The sequence below is a fragment of the Pseudophryne corroboree genome, chromosome 11 (genome assembly GCF_028390025.1).
Source record: "Pseudophryne corroboree isolate aPseCor3 chromosome 11, aPseCor3.hap2, whole genome shotgun sequence".
In the NCBI taxonomy this organism is placed as follows: Eukaryota; Metazoa; Chordata; class Amphibia; order Anura; family Myobatrachidae; genus Pseudophryne; species Pseudophryne corroboree.
In genome coordinates this window covers 233,208,217-233,235,312 of record NC_086454.1, presented here as the reverse complement: position 1 = coordinate 233,235,312, position 27,096 = coordinate 233,208,217, and the positions used below count along the sequence as shown (strand labels likewise).

General features: G+C 45.7%; 1 protein-coding gene across 2 annotated transcripts in view; it reads right to left on the bottom strand.

Annotated features, from left to right (window-relative positions):
- The window catches only part of RPGRIP1L (RPGRIP1 like), a 451,841-nt gene that overhangs the window by 275,508 nt on the left and 149,237 nt on the right, over window positions 1-27,096 (bottom strand). For both annotated transcript variants that reach the window (XM_063945288.1, XM_063945289.1), the window contains 2 exons: window positions 22,185-22,290; window positions 15,057-15,200 (listed from right to left, as the gene is read on the bottom strand). In XM_063945288.1, coding sequence (XP_063801358.1) covers window positions 15,057-15,200; window positions 22,185-22,290 — 250 coding nt within the window. The remainder of the gene's footprint in view (window positions 1-15,056; window positions 15,201-22,184; window positions 22,291-27,096) is intronic.

The following is a 27,096-nucleotide window of genomic DNA, read 5'->3' as shown; positions in this document are numbered from 1 at the left end:
GGGAACCACAAAAAGGTTGGAATTGAATCCCCGACCCCTCTGAGTCGATGGGACTTTGACCAATACCCATGATACAAGAAGGGATTGAATGGCTTCCTGCAGTACAGCTGCCCTTTCCGGGGATTGTGGCAACCCTGTTGTGAAACACCGGTTAGGAGGAAAAACTGTAAAATCTATTTTGTACCCTAATGACACTAAATGGTGAATCCAGGGATCCGAGGATGTGTATACCCAAACCTGATGGAATGTCAGAAGCCGCGCACCCACCTGTAGAGCCCCCTTGTTTTTCTGTTGTCTTGGTCTCTGGACAGCTCACCGCTGTATGTGGACGACCTCTGGCTCCTGTTCTGGGAAGAAAATCCTCTGCCTCTTCCACGAAATGGCTGTTGAGTCCGAAAGGACTGAAAAGAAGGGCCTGCATAGGATCGTCTTGCAGGTGGAGGTGCAGATGGTAAAAAAAAGTGGATTTGCCCCAGTTGCTTGAGAAATCCATTTGTCTAACTCCGGGCCAAAGCAGAAATTCCAGAACTTATTGAACTAATGTCTTTAGTTGCCGTAGCCAAATAACCGGCAGATTCATGAATGTGTTCTGCGATGACCTTCAGGTCCGACCTTGGAGAACCCGAGTCCAACACGCTGCCTAATTCTTTTGCCCATTTGACAATGGCAGTGTTAACCCACGCGCTTAACAGAGTTGGTCTGAGCTGGGCTCCTGCTGCGGAGTAAATGGACTTAAGGGTAGCCTCCAGTCTACGATCCAAGACGTCTTTAAGTAAAGTGGCTCCTGCCACCGGCAGGGTCGTCTTTTTGGACAGTCTAGAAACTGATGCATCCACTGGCGGTGGAGTTTCCCACTTACCTGTCATGGACGACTGAAAGGGTAGTGAGACAGGAATCTCCTTGGAATCTGGAAACACTTGTCTGGCTGTTTCCATGCCGTCGCCAGATGGTCGTGTAATTGTTGAGAAAAGGGAAAAATTACTGAAGAAGTCTGTTGTTCTCCAAACAATTGAAATTCTTTCGGTCCCGGTACAGGATCCTCTGGAAAATTAAGAACCTTCCTTACCACCAAAATCAAAGGTTCTACTCCCTGGGCACCGGTATCCTGTGGCGGATCCTCCAGAACTTCCTCCAATTCACCTTCCTCCATGTCGTCCTTGTGGTGCGGTTGTTCCTCGTCCGAGTCATCAGACTGTAGGATCGCAGGGAGTGGACGTTTCTGCCTAAGGGAATAGTAGCAGAAGGTCTACTAGAAGACCCAATGACGTTAACAAGATTTTCCATGGACAGCCAAGTCCTTAGCCCAGGTCGGTTCTGACCTACGGGACTCGGCCAATTCTGTAGGATAAAGAAGCCACGGATCCGGTCAGTACCGAAACCCAAGGCGGAGTGTTAGAGACCTCATCAGTCCTGTTTGAATCTGTCATCGAACACAACTCGCACAAGGTAGAGTTAGCCAGTGGGTTTGCAAGGGTAAATTTAGAGTTGCACTAAGTACAAGAAAATAGCTTCTGAGAAGCTTTTGTGTTTGACCTGTCCGTCCTGTTCCGTGCATACACTCACCAGTAAAAATGAAGTACACACAACAAAAAGGTGTTACAGGTACACAGAAAAAGACCAGAGAGTGATGTGAATAGTAGAGGAGGGGATCACACTACCCACCCCTGAATACCCTGTCTCCACCAACCAGCGTACTCACGACCTTGTAGCGGAACTGTGCGGTAGTGAAGACTTGTCTGTTGCTGGTAGGAGACGTGTAACTCCTGCAGCTGTGGATATACTCTGTAATCACTGCAGCTCTGTGTCTCTGATGAAGTAGTACACCTATTGCTCAGCCTATGCTGAGGAGAGGTAAGGGTGTTAACCGAGTGTACATCTGTTAAAAATGAATCTGCAGCTATGTATATTGCTGCACTGTGCTCTGAAATGGCGTCACTGAGTTTCTGCTTCTCCGCTCAGTATAATTGAGCTGTCTATAATGGCCGCTGTAGTGAGAAGTATTTCACCCCTCCAAGCGGCGATGCTGTGTCTCTGATAATGGCAGCTGGTAATATGACCGCCGGGACGCGCTGTCTACACACAGGGGCGGTAGCTCCAAGTGTTCTCTCTACAGCCGCTTCCCCTCCTGAATGCTCTGCTGACTGCCGGGAGAAGCGCTGCCGTCGGAGTGTGAAACCCGCCACACGCAGAGTGGGGAGGTCGCGGCTGCTGTTCTCTCGCCGGTCCTGACCACTGTAAGGGAGCAGTACTCACAGAGACGCTGGTGCCGCTTTTAGCCCCTTTAGATAGGCGCCGCAAGACAGGTATAAAAAGGTATCGCAGCAGCTTTGGTAGCTGTGGTAACCTTATGCCAGGATATCTGTCAAACCTTGTATCCCTGCTGTATAGAAGCAGGGAGAGTATTTCTAAGGAAATTCAAGAAAAATAAAAAAATTAAATTAAAAATAAGAATTTACTTACCGATAATTCTATTTCTCGTAGTCCGTAGTGGATGCTGGGGACTCCGTCAGGACCATGGGGATTAGCGGCTCCGCAGGAGACAGGGCACAAAAGTAAAAGCTTTAGGATCAGGTGGTGTGCACTGGCTCCTCCCCCTATGACCCTCCTCCAAGCCTCAGTTAGGATACTGTGCCCGGACGAGCGTACACAATAAGGAAGGATTTTGAATCCCGGGTAAGACTCATACCAGCCACACCAATCACACTGTACAACCTGTGATCTGAACCCAGTTAACAGCATGATAACAGCGGAGCATCTGAAAAGATGGCTCACAACAATAATAACCCGATTTTTGTAACAATAACTATGTACAAGTATTGCAGACAATCCGCACTTGGGATGGGCGCCCAGCATCCACTACGGACTACGAGAAATAGAATTATCGGTAAGTAAATTCTTATTTTCTCTGACGTCCTAAGTGGATGCTGGGGACTCCGTCAGGACCATGGGGATTATACCAAAGCTCCCAAACGGGCGGGAGAGTGCGGATGACTCTGCAGCACCGAATGAGAGAACTCCAGGTCCTCCTCAGTCAGGGTGTGCCCCTGACCAAGTATCAGCTCGGCAAAGTTGTAAAGCCGAGACCCCTCGGGCAGCCGCCCAAGATGAGCCCACCTTCCTTGTGGAATGGGCATTTACATATTTTGGCTGTGGCAGGCCTGCCACAGAATGTGCAAGCTGAATTGTACTACACATCCAACTAGCAATCGTCTGCTTAGAAGCAAGAGCACCCAGTTTGTTGGGTGCATACAGGATAACAGCAAGTCAGTTTTCCTGACTCCAGCCGTCCTGGAAACTATATTTTCAGGGCCCTGACAACATCTAGCAACTTGGAGTCCTCCAAGTCCCTAGTAGCCGCAGGTACCACAATAAGCTGGTTCGGGTGAAACACTGACACCACCTTAGGGAGAAACTGGGGATGAGTCCGCAGCTCTGCCCTGTCCGAATGGACAATCAGATATGGGCTTTTTTGAGACAAACGGCGCCAATTCTGACACTCGCCTGGCCGAGGCCAGGGCCAACAGCATGGTCACTTTCCCTGTGAGATATTTCAAATCCACAGATTTGAGCGGTTTAAACCAATGTGATTTTAGGAATCCCAGAACTACGTTGAGATCCCACAGTGCCACTGGAGGCACAAAAGGGGGTTGTATATGCAGTACTCCCTTGACAAACTTCTGGACTTCAGGAACTGAAGCCAATTCTTTCTGGAAGAAAATCGACAGGGCCGAAATTTGAACCTTAATGGACCCCAATTTGAGGCCCATAGACACTCCTGTTTGCAGGAAATGCAGGAAACGACCGAGTTGAAATTTCTTCATGGGGCCTTCCTGGCCTCACACCTCGCAACATATTTTCGCCACATGTGGTGATAATGTTGTGCGGTCACCTCCTTCCTGGCTTTGACCAGGGTAGGAATGACCTCTTCCGGAATGCCTTTTTCCCTTAGGATCCGGCGTTCAACCGCCATGCCGTCAAACGCAGCCGCGGTAAGTCTTGGAACAGACATGGTACTTGCTGAAGCAAGTCCCTTCTTAGCGGCAGAGGCCATGAGTCCTCTGTGAGCATCTCTTGAAGTTCCGGGTACCAAGTCCTTCTTGGCCAATCCGGAGCCACGAGTATAGTTCTTACTCCTCTACGTCTTATAATTCTCAATACCTTGGGTATGAGAAGCAGAGGAGGGAAGACATACACCGACTGGTACACCCACGGTGTTACCAGAACGTCCACAGCTATTGCCTGAGGGTCTTTTGACCTGGCGCAATACTTGTCCAGTTTTTTGTTCAGGCGGGACGCCATCATGTCCACCTTTGGTCTTTTCCAACGGTTCACAATCATGTGGAAGACTTCCCGATGAAGTCCCCACTCTCCCGGGTGGAGGTTGTGCCTGCTGAGGAAATCTGCTTCCCAGTTGTCCACTCCCGGAATGAACACTGCTGACAGTGCTATCACATGATTTTCCGCCCAACGAAAAATCCTTGCAGTTTCTGCCATTGCCCTCCTGCTTCTTGTGCCGCCCTGTCTGTTTACGTGGGCGACTGCCGTGATGTTGTCCCACTGGATCAATACCGGCTGACCTTGAAGCAGAGGTCTTGCTAAGCTTAGAGCATTGAAATTGCCCTTAGCTCCAGTATATTTATGTGGAGAAAAAACTCCAGACTTGATCACACTCCCTGGAAATTTTTTCCCTGTGTGACTGCTCCCCAGCCTCTCAGGCTGGCCTCCGTGGTCACCAGCATCCAATCCTGAATGCCGAATCTGCGGCCCTCTAGAAGATGAGCACTCTGTAACCACCACAGGAGAGACACCCTTGTCCTTGGAGATAGGGTTATCCGCTGATGCATCTGAAAATGCGATCCGGACCATTTTTCCAGCAGATCCCACTGAAAAGTTCTTGCGTGGAATCTGCCGAATGGAATCGCTTCGTAATAAGCCACCATTTTTCCCAGGACTCTTGTGCAGTGATGCACTGACACTTTTCCTGGTTTTAGGAGGTTCCTGACTAGCTCGGATAACTCCCTGGCTTTCTCCTCCGGGAGAAACACCTTTTTCTGGACTGTGTCCAGAACCATCCCTAGGAACAGCAGACGTGTCGTCGGAAACGGCTGCGATTTTGGATATTTAGAATCCACCCGTGCTGTCGTAGAACTACTTGAGATAGTGCTACTCCGACTTCCAACTGTTCTCTGGACCTTGCCCTTATCAGGAGATCGTCCAAGTAAGGGATAATTAAGACGCCTTTTCTTTGAAGAAGAATCATCATTTCGGCCATTACTTTGGTAAAGACCCGGGGTGCCGTGGAGAATCCAAACGGCAGCGTCTGAAACTGATAGTGACAGTTCCGTACCACGAACCTGAGGTACCCTTGGTGAGAAGGGCAATTTGGGACATGGAGGTAAGCATCCTTGATGTCCAGGGACACCATATAGTCCCCTTCTTCCTGGTTCGCTATCACTGCTCTGAGTGACTCCATCTTGATTTGAACCTTTGTATGTAAGTGTTCAAAGATTTCCCATTTAGAATAGGTCTCACCGAGCCGTCTGGCTTCAGTACCACAATATAGTGTGGAATAAAACCCCTTTCCTTGTTGTAGGAGGGGTACTTTGATTATCACCTGCTGGGAATACAGCTTGTGAATTGTTTCCAATACTGCCTCCCTGTCGGAGGAAGACGTTGGTAAAGCAGACATCAGGAGCCTGCGAGGGGGAGACGTCTCGAATCTCCAGTCTGTACCCCGGGATACTACTTGTAGGATCCAGGGGTCCACTTGCGAGTGAGCCCACTACGCGCTGAAACTCTTGAGACGACCCCCCACCGCACTTGAGTCCGCTTGTACGGCCCCAGCGTCATGCTGAGGACTTGGCAGAAGCTGTGGAGGGCTTCTGTTCCTGGGAATGGGCTGCCTGCTGCAGTCTTCTTCCCTTTCCTCTATCCCTGGGCAGATATGACTGGCCTTTTGCCCGCTTGCCCTTATGGGGACGAAAGGACTGAGGCTGAAAAGACGGTGTCTTTTTCTGCTGAGATGTGATTTGGGGTAAAAAAGGTGGATTTTCCAGCTGTTGCCGAGGCCACCAGGTCCGATGGACCGACCCCAAATAACTCCTCCCCTTTATACGGCAATACTTCCATGTGCCGTTTGGAATCTGCATCACCTGACCACTGTCGTGTCCATAAACATCTTCTGGCAGATATGGACATCGCACATACTCTTGATGCCAGAGTGCAAATATCCCTCTGTGCATCTCGCATATATAGAAATGCATCCTTTAAATGCTCTATAGTCAATAAAATACTGTCCCTGTCAAGGGTATCAATATTTTCAGTCAGGGAATCCGACCAAGCCACCCCAGCGCTGCACATCCAGGCTGAGGCGATCGCTGGTCGCAGTATAACACCAGTATGTGTGTATATACCTTTTTAGGATATTTTCCAGCCTCTCAGCTGGCTCCTTGAGGGCGGCCCTATCTGGAGACGGTACCGCCACTTGTTTTGATAAGCGTGTGAGCGCCTTATCCACCCTAAAGGGTGTTTCCCAACGCGCCCTAACTTCTGGCGGGAAAGGGTATACCGCCAATAATTTTCTATCGGGGGAAACCCACGCATCATCACACACTTCATTTAATTTATCTGATTCAGGAAAAACTACAGGTAGTTTTTTCACACCCCACATAATACCCTTCTTGTGGTACTTGTAGTATCAGAAATATGTAACACCTCCTTCATTGCCCTTAACATGTAACGTGTGGCCCTAATGGAAAATACGTTTGTTTCTTCACCGTCGACACTGGAGTCAGTGTCCGTGTCTGTGTCGACCGACTGAGGTAAATGAGCGTTTTACAGCCCCTGACGGTGTTTGAGACGCCTGGACAGGTACTAATTTGTTTGCCGGCCTTGCAGCGTGTTGACATTATCACGTAATTCCTTAAATAAGCCATCCATTCCGGTGTCGACTCCCTAGAGAGTGACATCACCATTTCAGGCAATTGCTCCGCCTCCTCACCAACATCGTCCTCATACATGTCGACACACACGTACCGACACACAGCACACACACAGGGAATGCTCTGATAGAGGACAGGACCCCACTAGCCCTTTGGGGAGACAGAGGGAGAGTTTGCCAGCACACACCAAAAACGCTATAATTATACAGGGACAACCTTTATATAAGTGTTTTTCCCTTATAGCATTTTAATATATATATACATATCGCCAAATAAGTGCCCCCCCTCTCTGTTTTAACCCTGTTTCTGTAGTGCAGTGCAGGGGAGAGCCTGGGAGCCTTCCCACCAGCATTTCTGTGAGGGAAAATGGCGCTGTGTGCTGAGGAGAATAGGCCCCGCCCCCTTTTCGGCGGGCTTCTTCTCCCGTTTTTCTGAGACCTGGCAGGGGTTAAATACATCCATATAGCCCCCAGGGGCTATATGTGATGTATTTTTAGCCAGAATAAGGTACTATCATTGCTGCCCAGGGCGCCCCCCCCCAGCGCCCTGCACCCTCAGTGACCGCTGCTATGAAGTGTGCTGACAACAATGGCGCACAGCTGCAGTGCTGTGCGCTACCTTATGAAGACTGAAGAGTCTTCTGCCGCCGTTTCTGGACCTTCACTTTTCGGCATCTGCAAGGGGGGTCGGCGGCGCGGCTCCGGGACGAACCCCAGGGTGAGACCTGTGTTCCGACTCCCTCTGGAGCTAATGGTGTCCAGTAGCCTAAGAAGCCAATCCATCCTGCACGCAGGTGAGTTCACTTCTCTCCCCTAAGTCCCTCGTAGCAGTGAGCCTGTTGCCAGCAGGACTCACTGAAAATAAAAAACCTAACAAACTTTTACTCTAAGCAGCTCTTTAGGAGAGCCACCTAGATTGCACCCTTCTCGGCCGGGCACAAAAATCTAACTGAGGCTTGGAGGAGGGTCATAGGGGGAGGAGCCAGTGCACACCACCTGATCCTAAAGCTTTTACTTTTGTGCCCTGTCTCCTGCGGAGCCGCTAATCCCCATGGTCCTGACGGAGTCCCCAGCATCCACTTAGGACGTCAGAGAAAAGAAAATACCCAAGAAAAAACTGGAGGAAGCTCCAGTGTGACCTAGCTCCCTAGGCACATTTTTCTAACTGGTGGATGATGGGTACTAGAGGGGAAGGGGCTACACACTTTGTTTCTAAATTGATATGTGCCAGCTCCCGGGTACCAAACCTCTTACCCCAGCATAAGCTACTCTTCCAGTGTTCCCTAGTGGATGAAAGAGAAATTCATTTTACGTTTATACTTAGATGTAAATTGCATCCAACCCTGGATAAGGTCCTAAGTGGCTAACTGCACTGAGGTGCCACAGAGGTTCTTGCAAGAAAACGCTTAAACGTATTACTTTTGCCTGATAGAAACTATCTTTATGTGTAGTTTAGTAGGGCAAAGCTTTCTTCAGGATTCTAAAAATGTTACTTTATGCATCCTATGTGATAAACAAGAGACCCCTAAACAGTCTGAAATGCTGCAACAACGCAGTATAGGAATAGCCACTTTGTAAAAATCTTTTGAATATGCATGTACTGTGTAGTAGTAAAAAAATGTTAATTGTTTTACCAGTTTAGTAGGTCATGGATCGACCACAACAATTTTAATAATATAAACATAAGAAGGAAAAAAAAAAACTGTCAAGGAAATTAATTTCGGTTTGGCTTGGTGATGAGACCAGAGAAAGACAAATAAAAAAGTGACAAAACGCTGACTGAGAAAATAAATTCTGTTCAGTTAAATTATTTTTTTATTTTTTTTTAAACGTGCAGGAATTCTGTGTTTCTACGTGTGGTATGCAAAATGATGGAAAGAAAACTTTACAAAGGACATGCATTTTTTATACAGTATTGGTAAAGAGTGGCATGGGTTTGCATTTTTGTGCTAAATAAAATAACAAAACAAGAGCACACATCTATAACAACTGCTGGCAAGTATACGCAAGACAATCTAGGTTGCGAGAAGTGTAATTTATTTATTTGGCTTTTTTTTTAACCCGTTGTAAAGTAATTTAGAGGTATGTTTACTAAGGTGCAGGTTTTTAGAAGTGTACATGTTGCACATAGCAACCAATCAGATTCTAGCTATTATCTTCCATAAGGAGCTAGATAAATGTTAAGTAGAATCTGATTGGTTGCTATGGGCAACATTGTCACATCTAAAAACTGGCACTCAAGTAAACATACCCCTAAGAGTGGCGTGTGACATTTTGATATCCAAAACTGTTTGGAACATTTTTCCCATAACTGTCATAATCTATACTTCCATTACACATCCATGCTTCTTTACATATGGCCCGCATGGTGCCTTGGCATCCATATTCCCCCTATACTAAATCAGCCTGCTGATGGCCTTTTCCCAATAAGCATCTGGACAAACAAGTTCAAAATGATTAGAGCTGGGCAAGCTTAAAAAGGTAATATTCTATAAATGCCTTTACTAGCGATCTATAAAATATGTTTAAAGCAATTTTATGACTTGCACAGCACATGAATTAATATACTTTCCTCTCACCTATTATTTCCTTTTCTTGCAACTTTTCTTTTTTTTACATTTTCAAAAAAGTATTTTTTATAAGATTTCTATTTTAATATTAATTTTGGATCAAAGACTGAAAAGATACACATGCTACTTGTAACTTGGGATTCTTTACTAATGATGCATTATGTAGAACACATGCAAGAAACACAGCGCAGTGTTCCTGTAAAGGGTCACAAAACATGAAGAAAGAAAAAAAAAAGGAAAAGAAACTTGGTTCGACTTCAAAGCAACAAGAGCCTGGATAGTGAACTGGCATGTTGTTGCCAAATCTCACTGGCCAATTACACACTAAGCACGTGGGACACTCTGATCAAAAAATATTTTTTCTTCAACAATAAAGTCGTTTATTTCCACTTTGAACTGCTCTACAAAATGAAACTGATTTTTTTTTCTTACTAACGTGTGCTTGATTTCTAACAAGAAAACTCATCTAAAGCCTGATTCGTCTGCCAATACACCTATTTACATTAGATAATAAATGTGAGAACCATGCAGAAGGGTTAAAACAGATCCGTAGGAACGTGTTTTTTTTCAGGGTCACATACTGAACTCTGCATTAATGGCCCTTCACGATCCACACAGATAAAGACATGGGGACTTTCTAAAAAGGTGTAGTAGTCGTAGTAGTGTGTTTAGAAACTGTTTTTGATGTTGTGGGACTATAATAGCTTTTAACAAAGTCTGTCCTCTTGTCTTATCTATGAAAAAATATCTGTGGTGAAAAAACCCCCATCTATCCCAGGTATCTGTAGTGAAATTAAAACCTCTCCCTGAAGAGAAGATGGGCTCCAACCACACGGGATCCTTGGTGGGCAAAATATACATCATGAAGGTTTGGTGTCTGGTGTTTTACCTGACCATGGTTTTCCTTTGCCTGTTTTCCTCGGACGGTAGAGAAGTGTCCTGATACTGGAGATCGAAAAGACAGAAAGCTAGGAGCCTTGGATTTAGAAGAATTTATAGGACCAAACAGCATACTGCAGTACCTGCATAATGAAGGGTCCCATAGTTCTATTAAATTCGGATTCAGTCTCCCATGCCTTGTGCCGGAGACATTGTCCAGTTTAAACAAATACTAGCCTAAATAAGCCCTACGTCACTTCAGCAGTTTAAAAGGGATGTAATCATTAGGTTGACATTAACAAAATGTTGACACAACTATGGTGGTCATTCCGAGTTGATCGCTCGCTAGCAGTTTTTAGCAGTCGTGCAAACTCTATGCCGCCTCCCACTGGGAGTGTATTTTAGCTTAGCAGAAGTGCTAACGAAAGGATCGCAGAGCGGCTACAAACATTTTTTGTGCAGTTTCAGAGTAGCTTCAGACCTACTCAGAGCTTGCAATCACTTCAGACTGTTCAGTTCCTGTTTTGACGTCACAAACACGCCCTGCGTTCACCCAGCCACGCCTGCGTTTTTCCTGGCACGCCTGCGTTTTTCTGAACACTCCCTGAAAACGGTCAGTTGACACCCAGAAACGCCCTGTTCCTGTCAATCACTCTGCAGCCAGCAGTGCGACTGAAAAGCTTTGCTAGACTTTGTGTGAAACTACATCGTTCTTTGTAATAGTACGACGCGCATGCGCATTGCGCCACATACGCGTAAGTGATGATTTTTTGACTGATCACTGCGCAGCGAATGAAAGCAGCTAGCGAACAACTCGGAATAACCACCTATGTCAACAGTTATAATATAGGGTGAATACAGCACATGGTCCGACATGACTGGAAAAAGTTGGTAAAGTAGACAGATGTACTACACAATCACATTGAGAGCGTGAAACTACAAGAAAGACAAACCCCCACAATTCCCAATATTCTCTTTATACCTTCTCTGGGTCATATAGGATTGTGGCAGTGTGTCAACATTTGGTGGGCCTCCTGCCATTTCACATATACAGGTGAAACTCATAAAATTAGAATATTGTGCAAAAGTTCATTTATTTCAGTAATTCAACTTAAAAGGTGAAACTAATATATTATATAGACTCATTACATGCAAAGTGAGATATTTCAAACCTTTATTTGTTATAATTTTGATGATTGTGGCTTACAACTTAAGAAAACCCCAAATCCAAAATCTCAGAAAATTAGAATATTACATAAAATCAATAAAAAAAGGATTTTAAATACAGAAATGTCGGCCCTCTGAAAAGTATCTTCATGCATGTGTACTCAGTACAGGTTGAGTATCCCATATCCAAATATTCCGAAATACAGACTTTTTTGAGTGAGAGTGAGATAGTGAAACCTTTGTTTTTTGATGACTCAATGTACACAAACTTTGTTTAATACGCAATGTTATTAAAAAATATTGTATTAAATGACCTTCAGGCTGTGTGTATAAGGTGTATGTGAAACATAAATGAATTGTGTGAATGTAGACACTTTGTTTAATGTACAAAGTTATAAAAAATATTGGTCCCAAGCATTTTGGATAAGGGATACTCAACCCGTACTTGGTTTGGGCCCCTTTTGCATGAATTACTGCCTCAATGCGGCATGGAATGGATTCTATCAGCCTGTGGCACTGCTGAGGTGTTATGGAAGACAAGGATGCTTCAATAGCGGCCTTCAGCTCTTCTGCATTGTTCGGTCTCGTCTCTCAGTAAGTTGAATTACTGAAATAAATGAACTTTTGCACAATATTCTAATTTTCTGAGTTTCACCTGTACTCTTAATGGCTCCCACAACCAAATGCAAAATGTACAGGTGTCACTTTTAGGATTGCTAAAAATGTAATATTGCATTGCTTATATGGTTGTAAACTTAACTCTGATGCTTACGCCCCTCGAAGATGTGCAGAACCTGTTATGTTTTCAATGCATTGATCTTACCTCCGCTTTACTGTGTTCTATCTGTTTAATTATTGGGATTTCAAACGGATTTAACTTTTTCATCTTTGAATGTAATGATAGAGGAAAATGAGTGTAAGGCAGATTCTGGTAAGCATACACACTTAGGGATCAATGTATCTGCATGGACACCACAACAGGCCGGGCATTTGAATACTGTATGAGCACCCAGTTGAGATGTCAGTCACTTGCAGTCCCTGCAGCAAGTGTACAGGTGGTTGCCAGTACACACTGCTGGATGAGCCACTATATTGGGCATCAAGCTGTGGCTGTAGGGCCAATGCGCTATGTCTGTAAATGACTGTATTCGGGCATCAAGCTGTGGCTGTAGGGCCAATGCGCTATGTCTGTAAATGACTGTATTCACAGACATATCATTTGTACACACCCGCTGATCCGCAAACTATATATCACCCATTCGATAGAACAAATGATATATTGTCCAGTGTGTACCCAGCTTAAGGATGTAAACAAGTAAACTCATGAACTAGCTTCAAAAACAAAGTTTAGCTTATATCACTTAATTTATTAACTATTTTTCATATTTAATGAACTTTATGTGAAGCAAAAGTTTAAAGGCGAGTAACTTTTTTTCATTTCATAGTTTACATAAATGACTTTTATATTGCTTTCTTTTTTTTATACCACAGATGGAAATCCTCAAAATATGACCTGTTGGGAATACTGGAGGAACATTGGTGTAAGCAGTCTTTGTGCCACTAATGCCATGTAAGGAACAGAGTCAGTGTACTCAACACTGGTGAGGTCACAGGAGATCTTAGGAGGACTGTGAGTAATCTTCTGCTAATTCGTGGGATGCTTACAGTCTCATTATTACGCTTGAATATATGTAACTGTCTAGAAGCATCATGCACACATGTAAAAAGGTTGATACATTACACAACTTTAACACACAATACATTTAATATATTTGATTGCACTCCCATGCACAATAATACCCTTTTCCCACTGCACAAATAACCAGGTATATTGCCAGGTCGACATGGGTCGCTGTGCGGTGTGAAATGGGTCACTGACAAATTTCTGGGTCGCCTGACCCGGTAATTCAACCAGAGAATAAAAACTGGTTATTCCCGGGTTATTACCGGGTCAGGTGCAGTGTGAACGGTTTGCCGGGTCGATGCGACCTGAGACCCGTCCACAGTATAGCCAAAGGTGGCATGGAGATGATCTCATCTCCCAGTGCCGCCTTCGCACCCGCCCTGGCATATTGCCGGGTCGGTAAGCCAGTGTGTAAGGGTTCAATACCGGGTCACACCCGGGAAGGACCTGTTTCCAATTCCAGGGTGCGACCCGGCACTGCGATGTGAAAGGGGTATAAGACTCTCCTCTAGTCTCCAAACCTTCAAGCGTTCTATGAAAACTTTCCTCTTTAGGGGTATATTCAATAAGAGTCGGGTCCATTCCGACATGCAGTTGTCGGAATGGACCCGACAACCACTATTCAAAAGAGCGGCCAAATCAGACTGTCGGATTTGGCCGTTCCCTGTGTCCTATCCTGCCACTGCTGTCAGTGCTGCGGGTGCGCCGACAGCAGCGGCAGAGGGAGCTGTCAGCGGTGCCGGGGGTGAGGGGGGATCTGTCAGCGGTGCCGGAGGTGAGGAGATGTCTGCGGCGATGGGGCGAGCAGCGGAGGAGATGGAGCGGACGGGAGGAGGAGACGGGGGAGCAGCGGCTGCAGCAGCGGAGGCTCACGGCGGCGTCTTCCTGGCTCCAGCAAGCGGGATCTCGCTTGCTGGAGCCGGGTGGACGCTGCCACTGGGTTCCTGCTCTCCCCATCTCCTGCTCTCAGCTACCTCATCTCAATCCGACTTTTTTTAAAGTCGGATTGAGATTGTCGGAAACAGGGCTAAAACCTGTCGGGTTTGGCCCCGCTTCCAACAATGCACACTGATCGGCGGCTGAAGCCACCGATCAACGTGAATTCCGACAGAATTCCGACAAGACGGAATAAATGGGGGCGTAATGAATAGGTCGGAACCCCTTCCGACCTAAAACTGTCTGAAGCTGCCGTCTTTCAGACAAGACGGCAGCTTGCGACAGTTATTGAATATACCCTATAGACAAGCTTATCAAATTCCGGACCCATCCACATAACCTTCAAAGCCTCCCTTATCTAATTACATTCCCCGTCCACACATAGACAAAATATATGAGGTTTTCTATACTCTCACACCTTCCTGACCCTAGGCCAACATTGCTGAGTGACCATATCATGTAGCCCAATAAGAACCTTTGCAATCTGCTGGACCATTCTGATATAGGTAGCACCTATCCTTGTGCATATTTCCCTGTAGATTGTGTGCTTGCGAGCTGGGCCTTCCTACCTCTATGTCTTTCTGTTATTAACCAGTTTGGTCCTATTACTGTTGTTCCAATTGTAAAGCGCAATGGAATATGCTGCGCTATATAAGAAACCGTTAATAAATAGTTAATTATAGGTTTTCTGTTCAGATATTTGTTTGCAAGCAGAAACTTAATTGTCCAGTCAAATTATAACTGTACAATGCAGTTACATCAAGCATGTCCATTTTGTCTTGGAGAATTTCAAGGACAAATTCAGCCACACTTCTTCCACAAACTACCTTAACCGAGCAGAAATACTAATTTGACAAGTAACACATATACCACTCAGTACCTTTGATCTGTGGCCTGTAGCTCCCTAAAATGCAGGGAATATTCCTCATGCTCCTTCTCTTTCCTGTGTAGTTCATCCTTAAGGATTGCTGCTGTGTGTTCCAGCTCCTCAAGGTGCCCCCGCTGTGACTCTACCACATTTTCACTGTGGACAGAATGTAGAAAAGTCAACATTTTAGCTTCAACAGATGTTTGAAGGATAAAGAAAACACTTTAATGCACTTGAGCAAGAAAAATAAGATTTTACTTACCGGTAAATCTATTTCTCGTAGTCCGTAGTGGATGCTGGGGACTCCGTAAGGACCATGGGGAATAGACGGGCTCCGCAGGAGACATGGGCACTTTAAGAAAGAATTTAGGTTCTGGTGTGCTCTGGCTCCTCCCTCTATGCCCCTCCTCCAGACCTCAGTTAGAGAAACTGTGCCCAGAAGAGCTGACAGTACAAGGAAAGGATTTTGGTAATCCAGGGCAAGATTCATACCAGCCACACCAATCAGACCGTATAACTTGTGATAAACTTACCCAGTTAACAGTATGAACAACAACAGAGCATCAGGTCAACCCTGATGCAACCATAACATAACCCTTATTGAAGCAATAACTATATACAAGTATTGCAGCAGAATTCCGCAATTGGGACGGGCGCCCAGCATCCACTACGGACTACGAGAAATAGATTTACCGGCAAGTAAAATCTTATTTTCGCTAACGTCCTAGTGGATGCTGGGGACTCCGTAAGGACCATGGGGATTATACCAAAGGTCCCAAACGGGCAGGAGAGTGCGGATGACTCTGCAGCACCGATTGAGCAAACACAAGGTCCTCCTCAGCCAGGGTATCAAACTTGTCGAACTTTGCAAAAGTGTTTGAACCTGACCAAGTAGCCGCTCGGCAAAGCTGTAATGCCGAGACCCCTCGGGCAGCCGCCCAAGAAGACCCCACCTTCCTCGTGGAATGGGCCTTAACTGATTTATGCAGCGGCAATCCAGCCGCAGAATGAGCCTGCTGAATCGTGTTACAGATCCAGCGAGCAATAGTTTGCTTTGAAGCAGGAGCACGAAGCTTGTTGGAAGCATACAGGATAAACAAAGATTCTGTTTTCCTGACCCTAGCCGTTCTGGCTACATAAACCTTCAAAGCCCTGACCACATCAAGTAACTCGGAATCCTCCAAGTCAGTAGTAGCCACAGGTACCACAATAGGTTGGTTTATATGAAAGGATGAAACCACTTTCGGCAGAAATTGTGGACGGGTCTGCAATTCTGCTCTATCCGCATGGAAAACCAGATAGGGGCTTTTATGTGACAAAGCCGCCAACTCTGACACACGCCTAGCCGAAGCCAAGGCTAATAGCATGACCACCTTCCACGTGAGATATTTCAACTCCACCGTTTTGAGTGGTTCAAACCAGTGGGATTTCAGGAAACTCAACACCACGTTAAGATCCCAAGGTGCCACTGGAGGCACAAAAGGGGGCTGAATATGCAGCACTCCCTTTACAAAAGTCTGAACTTCAGGTAGAGAGGTCAACTCCTTTTGAAAGAAAATGGATAGGGCCGAAATCTGGACCTTAATGGAACCCAATTTTAGGCCCAAATTCACTCCTGACTGTAGGAAGTGAAGGAAACGGCCCAGCTGGAATTGCTCCGTAGGGGCATTCCTGGCCTCACACCAAGCAACATATTTTCGCCATATACGGTGATAATGTTGAGCTGTCACGTCCTTCCTAGCCTTTATCAGCGTAGGAATGACCTCATCCGGAATGCCTTTCTCTGCTAGGATCCGGCGTTCAACCGCCATGCCGTCAAACGCAGCCGCGGTAAGTCTTGGAACAGACAGGGCCCCTGTTGCAACAAGTCCTGTCTTAGAGGAAGAGGCCACGGGTCCTCGGTGAGCATTTCTTGCAGATCTGGATACCAAGTCCTCCGTGGCCAATCTGGAACAATGAGTATTGTTCTCACTCCTCTTATTCTTATTATTCTCAGTACCTTGGGTATGAGAGGAAGAGGAGGAAATACATAGACCGACAAGGAACACCCACGGTGTCACCAGGGCGTCTACAGCTATCGCCTGAGGGTCTCTTGACCTGGCGCAATACCTCTGTAGTTTTTTGTTGAGGCGGGATGCCATCATGTCCACCTGTGGCAGTTCCCACCGACTTGCAATCTGTGCGAAGACTTCCTGATGAAGTCCCCACTCTCCCGGGTGGAGGTCGTGTCTGCTGAGGAAGTCTGCTTCCCAGTTGTCCACTCCCGGGATGAACACTGCTGACAGTGTGCTTACGTGATTTTCCGCCCAGCGAAGAATTCTGGTGGCATCCGCCATCGCCACCCTGCTCCTTGTGCCGCCTTGTCGGTTTACACGAGCCACTGCGGTGATGTTGTCTGACTGAATCAGAACCGGTTGGTCGCGAAGCAGGGTCTCCGCTTGACGTAGGGCGTTGTATATGGCCCTTAGTTCCAGGATGTTGATGTGAAGGCAAGTCTCCTGACTTGACCACAGACCTTGGAAATTTCTTCCATGTGTGACTGTTCCCCACCCTCGGAGGCTTGCATCAGTGGTCACCAGGACCCAGTCCTGAATGCCGAATCTGCGGCCCTCGAGAAGGTGAGCACTCTGCAGCCACCACAGGAGAGACACCCTGGCCCTGGGGGATAGGGTGATTAACCGATGCATCTGAAGATGTGATCCGGACCACTTGTCCAGTAAGTCCCATTGAAAGGTCCTCGCATGGAACCTGCCGAAGGGAATGGCCTCGTATGATGCCACCATCTTTCCCAGGACTCGAGTGCAGTGATGCACTGACACCTGTTTTGGTTTTAATAGGTTCCTGACCAGTGTCATGAGTTCCTGAGCTTTCTCTATCGGGAGATAAAACCTTTTCTGGTCTGTGTCTAGAATCATGCCTAGGAAAGGCAGACGAGTCGTAGGAACCAACTGCGACTTTGGAATATTTAGAATCCAGCCGTGTTGCCGTAACACTTCCAGAGAAAGTGCTACGCTGATCAGCAACTGCTCTCTTGATCTCGCTTTTATGAGGAGATCGTCCAAGTATGGGATAATTGTGACCCCTTGCTTCCGCAGGAGCACCATCATTTCCGCCATTACCTTGGTAAATATTCTCGGAGCCGTGGAGAGGCCAAACGGCAACGTCTGAAATTGGTAATGACAATCCTGTACCACAAATCTGAGGTACGCCTGATGAGATGGATAAATGGGGACATGAAAGTATGCATCCTTTATGTCCAGAGACACCATAAAATCCCCCCCTTCCAGGCTTGCGATGACCGCTCTCAGCGATTCCATCTTGAACTTGAACCTTTTCAGGTACATGTTCAGGGATTTTAAATTCAATATGGGTCTGACCGAACCGTCCGGTTTTGGGACTACAAACATGGTCGAATAATAACCCCTTCCTTGTTGAAGGAGGGGAACCTTGACCACCACCTGTTGAAGATACAATTTGTGAATTGCAGTTAACACTATTTCCCTCTTGTGGGGGGAAGCTGGCAGGGCCGATTTGAGGTATCGGTGAGGGGGCATCTCTCCGAATTCCAGCTTGTATCCCTGAGACACAATATCTATTGCCCAGGGATCCAACTTGGAGTGAACCCACTTGTGGCTGAAATTTCGAAGACGTGCCCCCACCGGGCCTAGCTCCGCCTGTGGAGCCCCAGCGTCATGCGGTGGATTTTGTGGAAGCCGGGGAGGACTTCTGTTCCTGGGAACTAGCTGTGTTGTGCAGCTTCTTTCCTCTGCCCCTGCCTCTGGACTTTCTTGTTTTTCTGTGATCGAAAGGACTGCATTTGATAATACGGTGCTCTCTTAGGCTGTGAGGAAACATATGGCAAAAAATTTGACTTTCCAGCAGTAGCTGTGGAGACCAGGTCCGAGAGACCCTCCCCAAACAATTCCTCACCCTTATAAGGTAAAACCTCCATATGCCTTTTTGAGTCGGCATCACCTGTCCATTGCCGAGTCCACAGGACCCTTCTGGCAGAAATTGACATAGCATTTATTCTAGAAGCCAGCAGACTAATGTCTCTTTGGGCATCTCTCATATATAGGACAGCGTCTTTAATATGCTCCAAGGTCAACAATATAGTATCCTTGTCTAAGGTATCATATTCCTCAGATAAGGTATCCGTCCATGCTGCTACAGCACTACACACCCAGGCCGATGCGATCGCCGGCCTCAGCAAGGTACCCGAATGCGTATAAATGGACTTCAGGGTAACCTCCTGTTTGCGAACCGCAGCATCTTTTAGGGCAGCCGTATCCTGTGACGGCAGGGCTACCTTCTTGGATAAGCGTGTTAAAGCTTTGTCCACCTTAGGGGAGGATTCCCAGCGTAACCTGTCCGTTGGCGGGAAAGGATACGCCATAAGAATCCTTTTGGAGACCTGCAGTTTTTTATCTGGAGATTCCCAAGCCTTTTCACATAACTCATTTAGTTCGTGTGAGGGGGGAAAGGTTACCTCCGGCTTCTTTTCTCCATATACTGTATATGTACCCTCTTATCAGGGACTGGGGTTTCCTCTGTGATGTGCAACACATCCTTAATTGCTATAATCATATAACGGATGGATTTAGCCATTTTAGGCTGTAACTTTGCATCATCGTAATCGACACTGGAGTCAGAATCCATGTCGGTATCTGTGTCAACAATTTGAGATAGTGGGCGCTTCTGAGACACTGACGGCCTCTGCGACATAGGATCAGGCACGGGCTGAGACCCTGACTGTCCTGAGGCTTCAGCTTTTTCTAACCTTTTATGCAAGGAATTAACATTATCATTTAAAACCTTCCACATATCCAACCAATCAGGTGTCGGCGCCGTCGGCGGAGACACCACATTCATTTGCTCCCGCTCTGCTTCCACATAGCCTTCCTCGTCAAACATGTCGACACAAGCGTACCGACACACCACACACACAGGGAATGCCCTTTTTGAAGACAGTCCCCACACAAGGCCCTTTGGAGAGACAGAGAGAGAGTATGCCAGCACACACCCCAGCGCTATAAACCCAGGAATAACACTTAATGTTAACCCAGTAGCTGCTGTTTATATTGATATTTGCGCCTAATTATGTGCCCCCCCCTCTCTTTTTACCCTCTTCTACCGTGTATCTGCAGGGGAGAGCCTGGGGAGCTTCCTCTCAGCGGAGCTGTGGAGAAAAAATGGCGCTGGTGAGTGCTGAGGAAGAAGCCCAGCCCCCTCGATGGCGGGCTTCTGTCCCGCTTAAATATAAATTTTCTTGGCGGGGGCTCATACATATATACAGTGCCCAACTGTATATATGTTTTCTTTTGCCAAAAAGAGGTCCAAATGCTGCCCAGGGCGCCCCCCCCCTGCGCCCTGCACCCTTACAGTGACCGGAGTATGTGAGGTGTGTGGGAGCAATGGCGCACAGCTGCAGTGCTGTGCGTTACCTCAGTGAAGAACGGAGTCTTCTGCCGCCGATTTGAAGTCTTCTTGCTTCTCATACTCACCCGGCTTCTGTCTTCCGACTCTGCGAGGGGGACGGCGGCGCGGCTCTGGGATCGGACGGCGAGGGTGAGATCCTGCGTACGATCCCTCTGTAGCTAATGGTGTCCAGTAGCCTAAGAAGCAGGACCTAGCTTCAGAGAGCAGGGCTGCTTCTCTCCCCTCTGCCCCACGATGCAGGGAGTCTGTTGCCAGCAGAGCTCCCTGAAAATAAAAAACCTAACAAAATACTTTCTCTCAGCAAACCCAGGAGAGCTCACTGAAAAGCATCCAGCTCGTCTGGGCACAGTATCAAACTGAGGTCTGGAGGAGGGGCATAGAGGGAGGTGCCAGAGCACACCAGAACCTAAATTCTTTCTTAAAGTGCCCATGTCTCCTGCAGAGCCCGTCTATTCCCCATGGTCCTTACGGAGTCCCCAGCATCCACTAGGACGTTAGAGAAATAATTATTCTAAAGAATTACCATCAAATTGCGTGTTCTATCACAGTATAATTATCACGTCGTTACACAAACACAAGAGTCATGCCCAAACAGCCTAACAATGAGAGGTTACAAATACAGATTAACCCACAGCAAATAAATGTACTGTTTTTAATCAGTGAGGTTTTAAATGTAATATATAAGACAGTGGTTCTGAAACTGTGTTCCTAGGAACCCTGGGGTGCCTCAGTGCACTTGCAGGTGTGCCTTGTATTGGTGGTCCAGGACCGAGCCAAATTATTTATGTTAAGTGCAATAGGCAAAACCAGTGCTGGTGGCTGCCAATCATAAAATATGTGGACAAACAGAAGCACACCTTGTCCCTCACCACACAGTTGAACCTAAGGATGACATATAAACACAATTTACTTAATTTAATATTTCTTTCTGAATTTCTCAACAAAAAAGTTTTTGGCCTAGGGGAGTCATGAAAACAATTCTGATATTCTAGGGACCCGTGAGTCAAATAAGTTTTGGAACCAGTGATCTAAGATATTCAAATGGTAACATATATCATATCACCATATTTTGGAGGAGGGTGTATACATGAAAACCACACCCATACAGCATAACACAGCTGCTAGGCAAATGTATTAGTGACTAGATCAGGTTCCTAAACCTTATAGGCTGTTATAAGCACAATTCTGCAAAAAGAATGGGATTTCTTTGCATTAATAAAAATGGAAGCTGCCAACACCATTTTACACAAACACATTAGAGCAGTGAAACCCAGGGGGATAGTCAATTGAAACCACTCCGAATATAAGCTTATCATAATAGGGAGATTTCTTTTATGGGCAGGTGACTACCCTCAATGTATTTACAGAGAACAAAAACAGGTGGTAAACGTATTATGCACCTGCACTGTGTTTTCTAAGTGACTCTAATAAAGTTTTAAAGAAAGCCAGTTTTTCTTTAGTCACATACAGGTGTATTCATGAAGCAGTGAAAAGAGTGGAGAAGTTGCCCATGGCAACCAATCAGCAGCTATGTATAATTTTTTAGAATGCACTTGATAAATGCTACTTCAAAGCTGATTGGTTGCCATGTGGAATTTCTCCACTGGCTCACTTCTCCACTCTTTTCACTACTTCATGAATAAGAGACCCCTTTAAATCCAGACAATCTTCTACTATTTAAAAATGCATTAAGGAACATACAGGTTTCTGATCTCTGCTCTGGCTTCTTCAAGCAAACTATGGCCATATCTTGGAAGAGCAGCCTGGGTGGCTCTAGAGGCGACATCAGGATCCTGCACACGCATTCCTGCAATGGGATGTACAAATGTTATAACATACCAGACAAAAATAAAAAGTAATGCAGCACTCCCAGTCCAGAGCCCTGCACAATACTCCACTTAAACAGATAAATCACAATATAATTTCATTTCTGAAACATAAAATAATCATACACAAATGATATCTATTAGTAAATACAGTTTAAAATCTCTTGCTCAGATCCTGAATCACTACACAGAGATTCACATTAAGAGGGATATTCAATTTGCCGCTGTAATTGCCCCCACAAACCCCCCGGGAACATTCCATTGTCCCCAATGCCAGCAGATATCCATAATCAGTCCAATTAGCCCTTTTTTTTTTTTTTTTTTGCGAAAAGATATTAGTCCAGGAACTTATTCTGGATCCTATGGGGTATATTCAATTAAAGTCAGATCCATTCCGACATGTATTTGTCGGAAAGGATCCGACAACCCCTATTCAATACCATCTAAAATTCGACTTTTTCAAGTCAAATTTTAGATGGGACCCAGAGGAGGAGAGGGGGGGGGGGGGGGGGCGAGCCGCAGGAGGACAGCCGGCGGCAGCCAGAGGAGATCAGCGCTGCAGCAGGATGTCACTCACCCGCCCGACCTCACGGCAGCTTCCACCCGGCTCCAGCAGCGTGCTGGAGCCGGGTGGAAGCTGCCGTGAGGTCGGGCGGGTGAGTGACATCCAGCTGCAGCGCTGATCTCCTGCATGCCCGCCAGCTGTCCCCCCGTCTCCCCCCCCCCCCCCCTCGCCTCCTCCGGGTCCATCTCATTCCGACATCATTTTGATGTCGGATTGAGATAGTCGAAAAGGGGGCCAAAACCTGTCGGATTTGGCCCCGTTTTCGACATCAACACATGGATCGGCAGCAATTCCGCCGATCCACGTGCTTTTCGACAAGTCGAATGCCTCGACTTGTCGAAAAGCTCTGAATAGGTCAAATCAGGATTCGACCACAAAAAGTCGAAAACTGCCGTCTTTTCGACAGACGGCAGTTTTTGACTGCAGTTGAATATACCCCTATATGTTTGTGCCCGAAAATAGATTTTTTTTGGCTGGAAAAAAAAAAGGGCATAATTGAATATGGAGAAAAGGAAAATTGTTAAAAAAGTAAAAAAATAAATTGCGAAAACCCCCTTTTTTCGCAGGGTGAAATTTTTCGGGGCCAGTTGAATACCACTGTAAATCTCTTTTAACCGCTTATCAACTGGTAGCTATAGCATACCATATATGTACTGCAGCACATATAGTATACACGACTATATGGATCTCCAATTGAAGACAAGAAAGGTGTTGCTGTTCAGGATAATCATAGCACTTATGTAAGGTCCCCTTACTTACACATGCTGATTTTAATCTTCTAAAAAAATAAAATATATATATATTTTTTTAAATAGGCGATGTTGCACCTTTTTTTTATTTTTCCCACAAAAGCGGAATTCAAGGACATTACAGTGTATCTGAGATGAGAATCTCTAGAAATGTAAAGGATTCCACCTGCTCAATAACTATCCCATCTAAAAGTACAGGTAGCTTTGGGACGCAATTCCCTTTTCTAAAATCAATTACCATTTCCTTAGTTTTAGATATATTTAAAAGTAAACAATTCCACCTACTCCCCTTAAGCATTCTAGTAACCTCATTTCTATATGCACCCTCATCCTCATTGCTTATCAACCCAACAATAGCAGTGTCATCCGCAAATTTTACAATCTTAACTGACTGTAAAGTTGACTCACAATCATGGGAGAACAATGAATACAAAACCAAAGGACGCACCCCTGCGGGACACCTGTGGTCAAAACAACTTCCTCTGAAATCTAACCCCCCAACTTAACTACCTGGGGCTTCTCCAATATAAAAGTAAAACCCAATTACAAACAAAGATGCAGCCACACTCATCTATCCTGTGACTCAGCAGCATGGGCACACCTAAGCACAGGTGCAATTTACTAAGTACGACCTAGCTGCTTAGTATGCTGCCCATGTATTCCTAAAGGCGCGCGTACTTAGACGCACGCGCATGTCCTAGACGCGGACACACTTGCCGTGCCTGGTCTGCTGCAAATATGACATGCTGCAGGATGGATGAGCGGGGCTACATCTGCAACTGTTAAGACTGAAGTGAAACCATTTAGATACCTACAGTATAGAGTTAAATGCGGAGCTAAAATTCTAAATTTTTACATAACTCTGTTTGTTCCAAATGCGTTTGTATGTGATGCAACTCTAGACTGCATCATCCGTCCAACGATTTGCCCTTTAAGCAAATTGAAAGGGGTCAAATATGGCTGAAAAATGGGACTTTATCTGTCTCAACACCAGATGCACAAAGCACTTCATCAATAAGGATGTCACAGCTTAACAAGATAATCATTTAGACATTTTGGTGTACCACTCTTTGGGACTGGAACTATAGCAGTTGCCCTAAGTTCGATCACCATAAGATGCCATCAGACCACCAGACTTTCTAGGATCCACAGTGGGACGGGACTGTCAGTTAAGTGCTTAAAGCCAAAATATCAAATTTGTTATCGTTATTAAACCTAGAATAGGATATATTTAATTTTTCCCCCAAAACACCAATTACCACCCAACTCTCAACCAGTTTTACCTTATAATCTGCCTTGAATACATTAACACATGCGCCTTGGGTTCCTATGTTGACTAAATTTTTATTATGAGTCACTGCTGTGACTGATTTCGGTTTGTGTTTTTGGCTGTCTCCTAGCAACCTGGAAGTTGGCTACTATGTGTAGCAGCACATCTGTTTGGGAATGCTTTGTTACCTGACTCCAGCCTGTTGTCTCTTGTGAAAGTCAGGACCCTGGTGGATGTGCAGCAGCACAGCTGCAGTGAGCTGGTAATTAGGGGAGGCTTGCTGTGCTGTGACTCTCATTGGCTCTTGTCTCCTATATATGTGTTATCTGTCTCTCACTCCTTGCTGGTCATAGTTCCTGGTTGCAGCGGGAGTCCCTGTCTCTAGGTTCTAGTCTTGGAAATCTTTGGTTATTCTGTTACGGACCTCTGCAGTATTCCTGTGTTTAGTTCTGTGTCAGTTGTATTGTTATCAGCATCCAACTCAGTTATACCTGTGTCTAGCTCTTTGTCAGTTATGTAATTATCAGCATCCAACTCACCTGCACACCCTCAGCACTCCCAATGCCAGTGGCTCTGTCTCTTCGCTGTTTTGGTCTAACTTCTTTCTGTAGTGTATTGTCTGTGTATGTACTTTATGGTCTCTCCTCATCTGAAAGCTGTCCAGAGTTTGGGAGAGTTCTGTGTTTAAGTGTCTTTTGTTTGTCCTCAAGTCTCTTGTCTTAGAGCAGTTGCTATCCTCTTTGGGTCTTGCGCTCCATCGGCATTGATTCAGGTCATAGTACCGCCAGTGGCGTAAGTCCTGGTGGGCATCCCAATACTGGTAGGTGCATCTAGTCTTATGGTAAAAGTGGCTCTTATAGGCATGAAGATTTGCTGGTAGGTTCTATGAGTCTCAACCTCGGGTGTACAGGGTTCACTGCCAGTGTCCAGCAGTAAGATAGTTAAAAAACAAAAAGTGGGGAAAGGAGTGGAGCTGGAATAAGTACCAGTGTCACTCAAAGTTCTTGTTCATTCTTTTTGGGGATTTTAATTAAAATATAATTCATTCTAGTGCATTCTCCGTGTGTCTTCGTGACTCAACGAGCCTGTTAGGACAAAGTAACTAACGAAGTGTGAGTATACAATTAATAATTCTGGATACAGATAGCTGAAAAGGACTGTCTGGCATTGATACAGTTTAACCTTCTTTTGTTGGTGGCAGTTACCAGGTTTTTATTAACCACACGTGTTGCGTTAACCATAAGTCACTGATGGCGATTCTCAGATTGACGTATCTGGAGAATCAGCCAGCCAGTCTTGACAATGGGTTTATAAATAGGAATCATAAATAAAAGAAACATGATTTGATTTCCTGAATATGGGCACATACGACAGTCTCGTAAGCCATTTTAAAGCTTTTATACAACTTATCCAGGATATTTCTTCCATGAGTAGCTCTTATAGAACTTTGAAATAATCAATTTTAAGTCCACTCCGCCAGCTACAAAAAATACCCCTTCCACATAGGCAGATTGCACCTTAACCAGACCATTATATAACAAGCACAGTGCACTACAACGGTTAACCTGATGTAGACAGACATTCTTATTATTACTGTTGTAAACTCTCTGGGCAGGTAAAAGGATCTACATTTAATTAGTAAATACTCCACCATCTCAGAGCAGGAAGACTCAATAACAACAGCATCAGTGCACATGTCATTAACACAGAGGCCACCCCCAAAGTCTTGTCATCTCTAAATAAAGTAAAATTTCTCAACCAGACAGCAGCATCTGAAATGGAGCCATTCAACCAAGTCTCTGAAAATATAAAAGTGGAGCAAATACTCAGATGATGCTTAATTGTCACCGCCGCTAGTATAGCATCAAATTTACCAGGGAGATTGTACATTAGCCAGGAACAAGCTGGGCAGTGGGGGGTTTAAAGGACATAACCTCAATCTCATCCTCACACCAGCTCTCTTGCTTCACTTCTGCCGCCTATTCCTCAGAGGACATCGCTTCCAAAAATGGTCTCTTCTTTAGACCAGACTCCCAGTGGCATCCCCCATGCCTCCTTCCCTGGCCACTGCTACTCCATCCATGTCTAGAATTGTGCTGATTTCCCTCCTCACATCCCAGGGCTTTTGGAATCAGTTTACTATTCACAGTACCTTTATCTCCTGTAGTTCCTGCATCCACACAGCCTGCGTTCCATCCCCGGA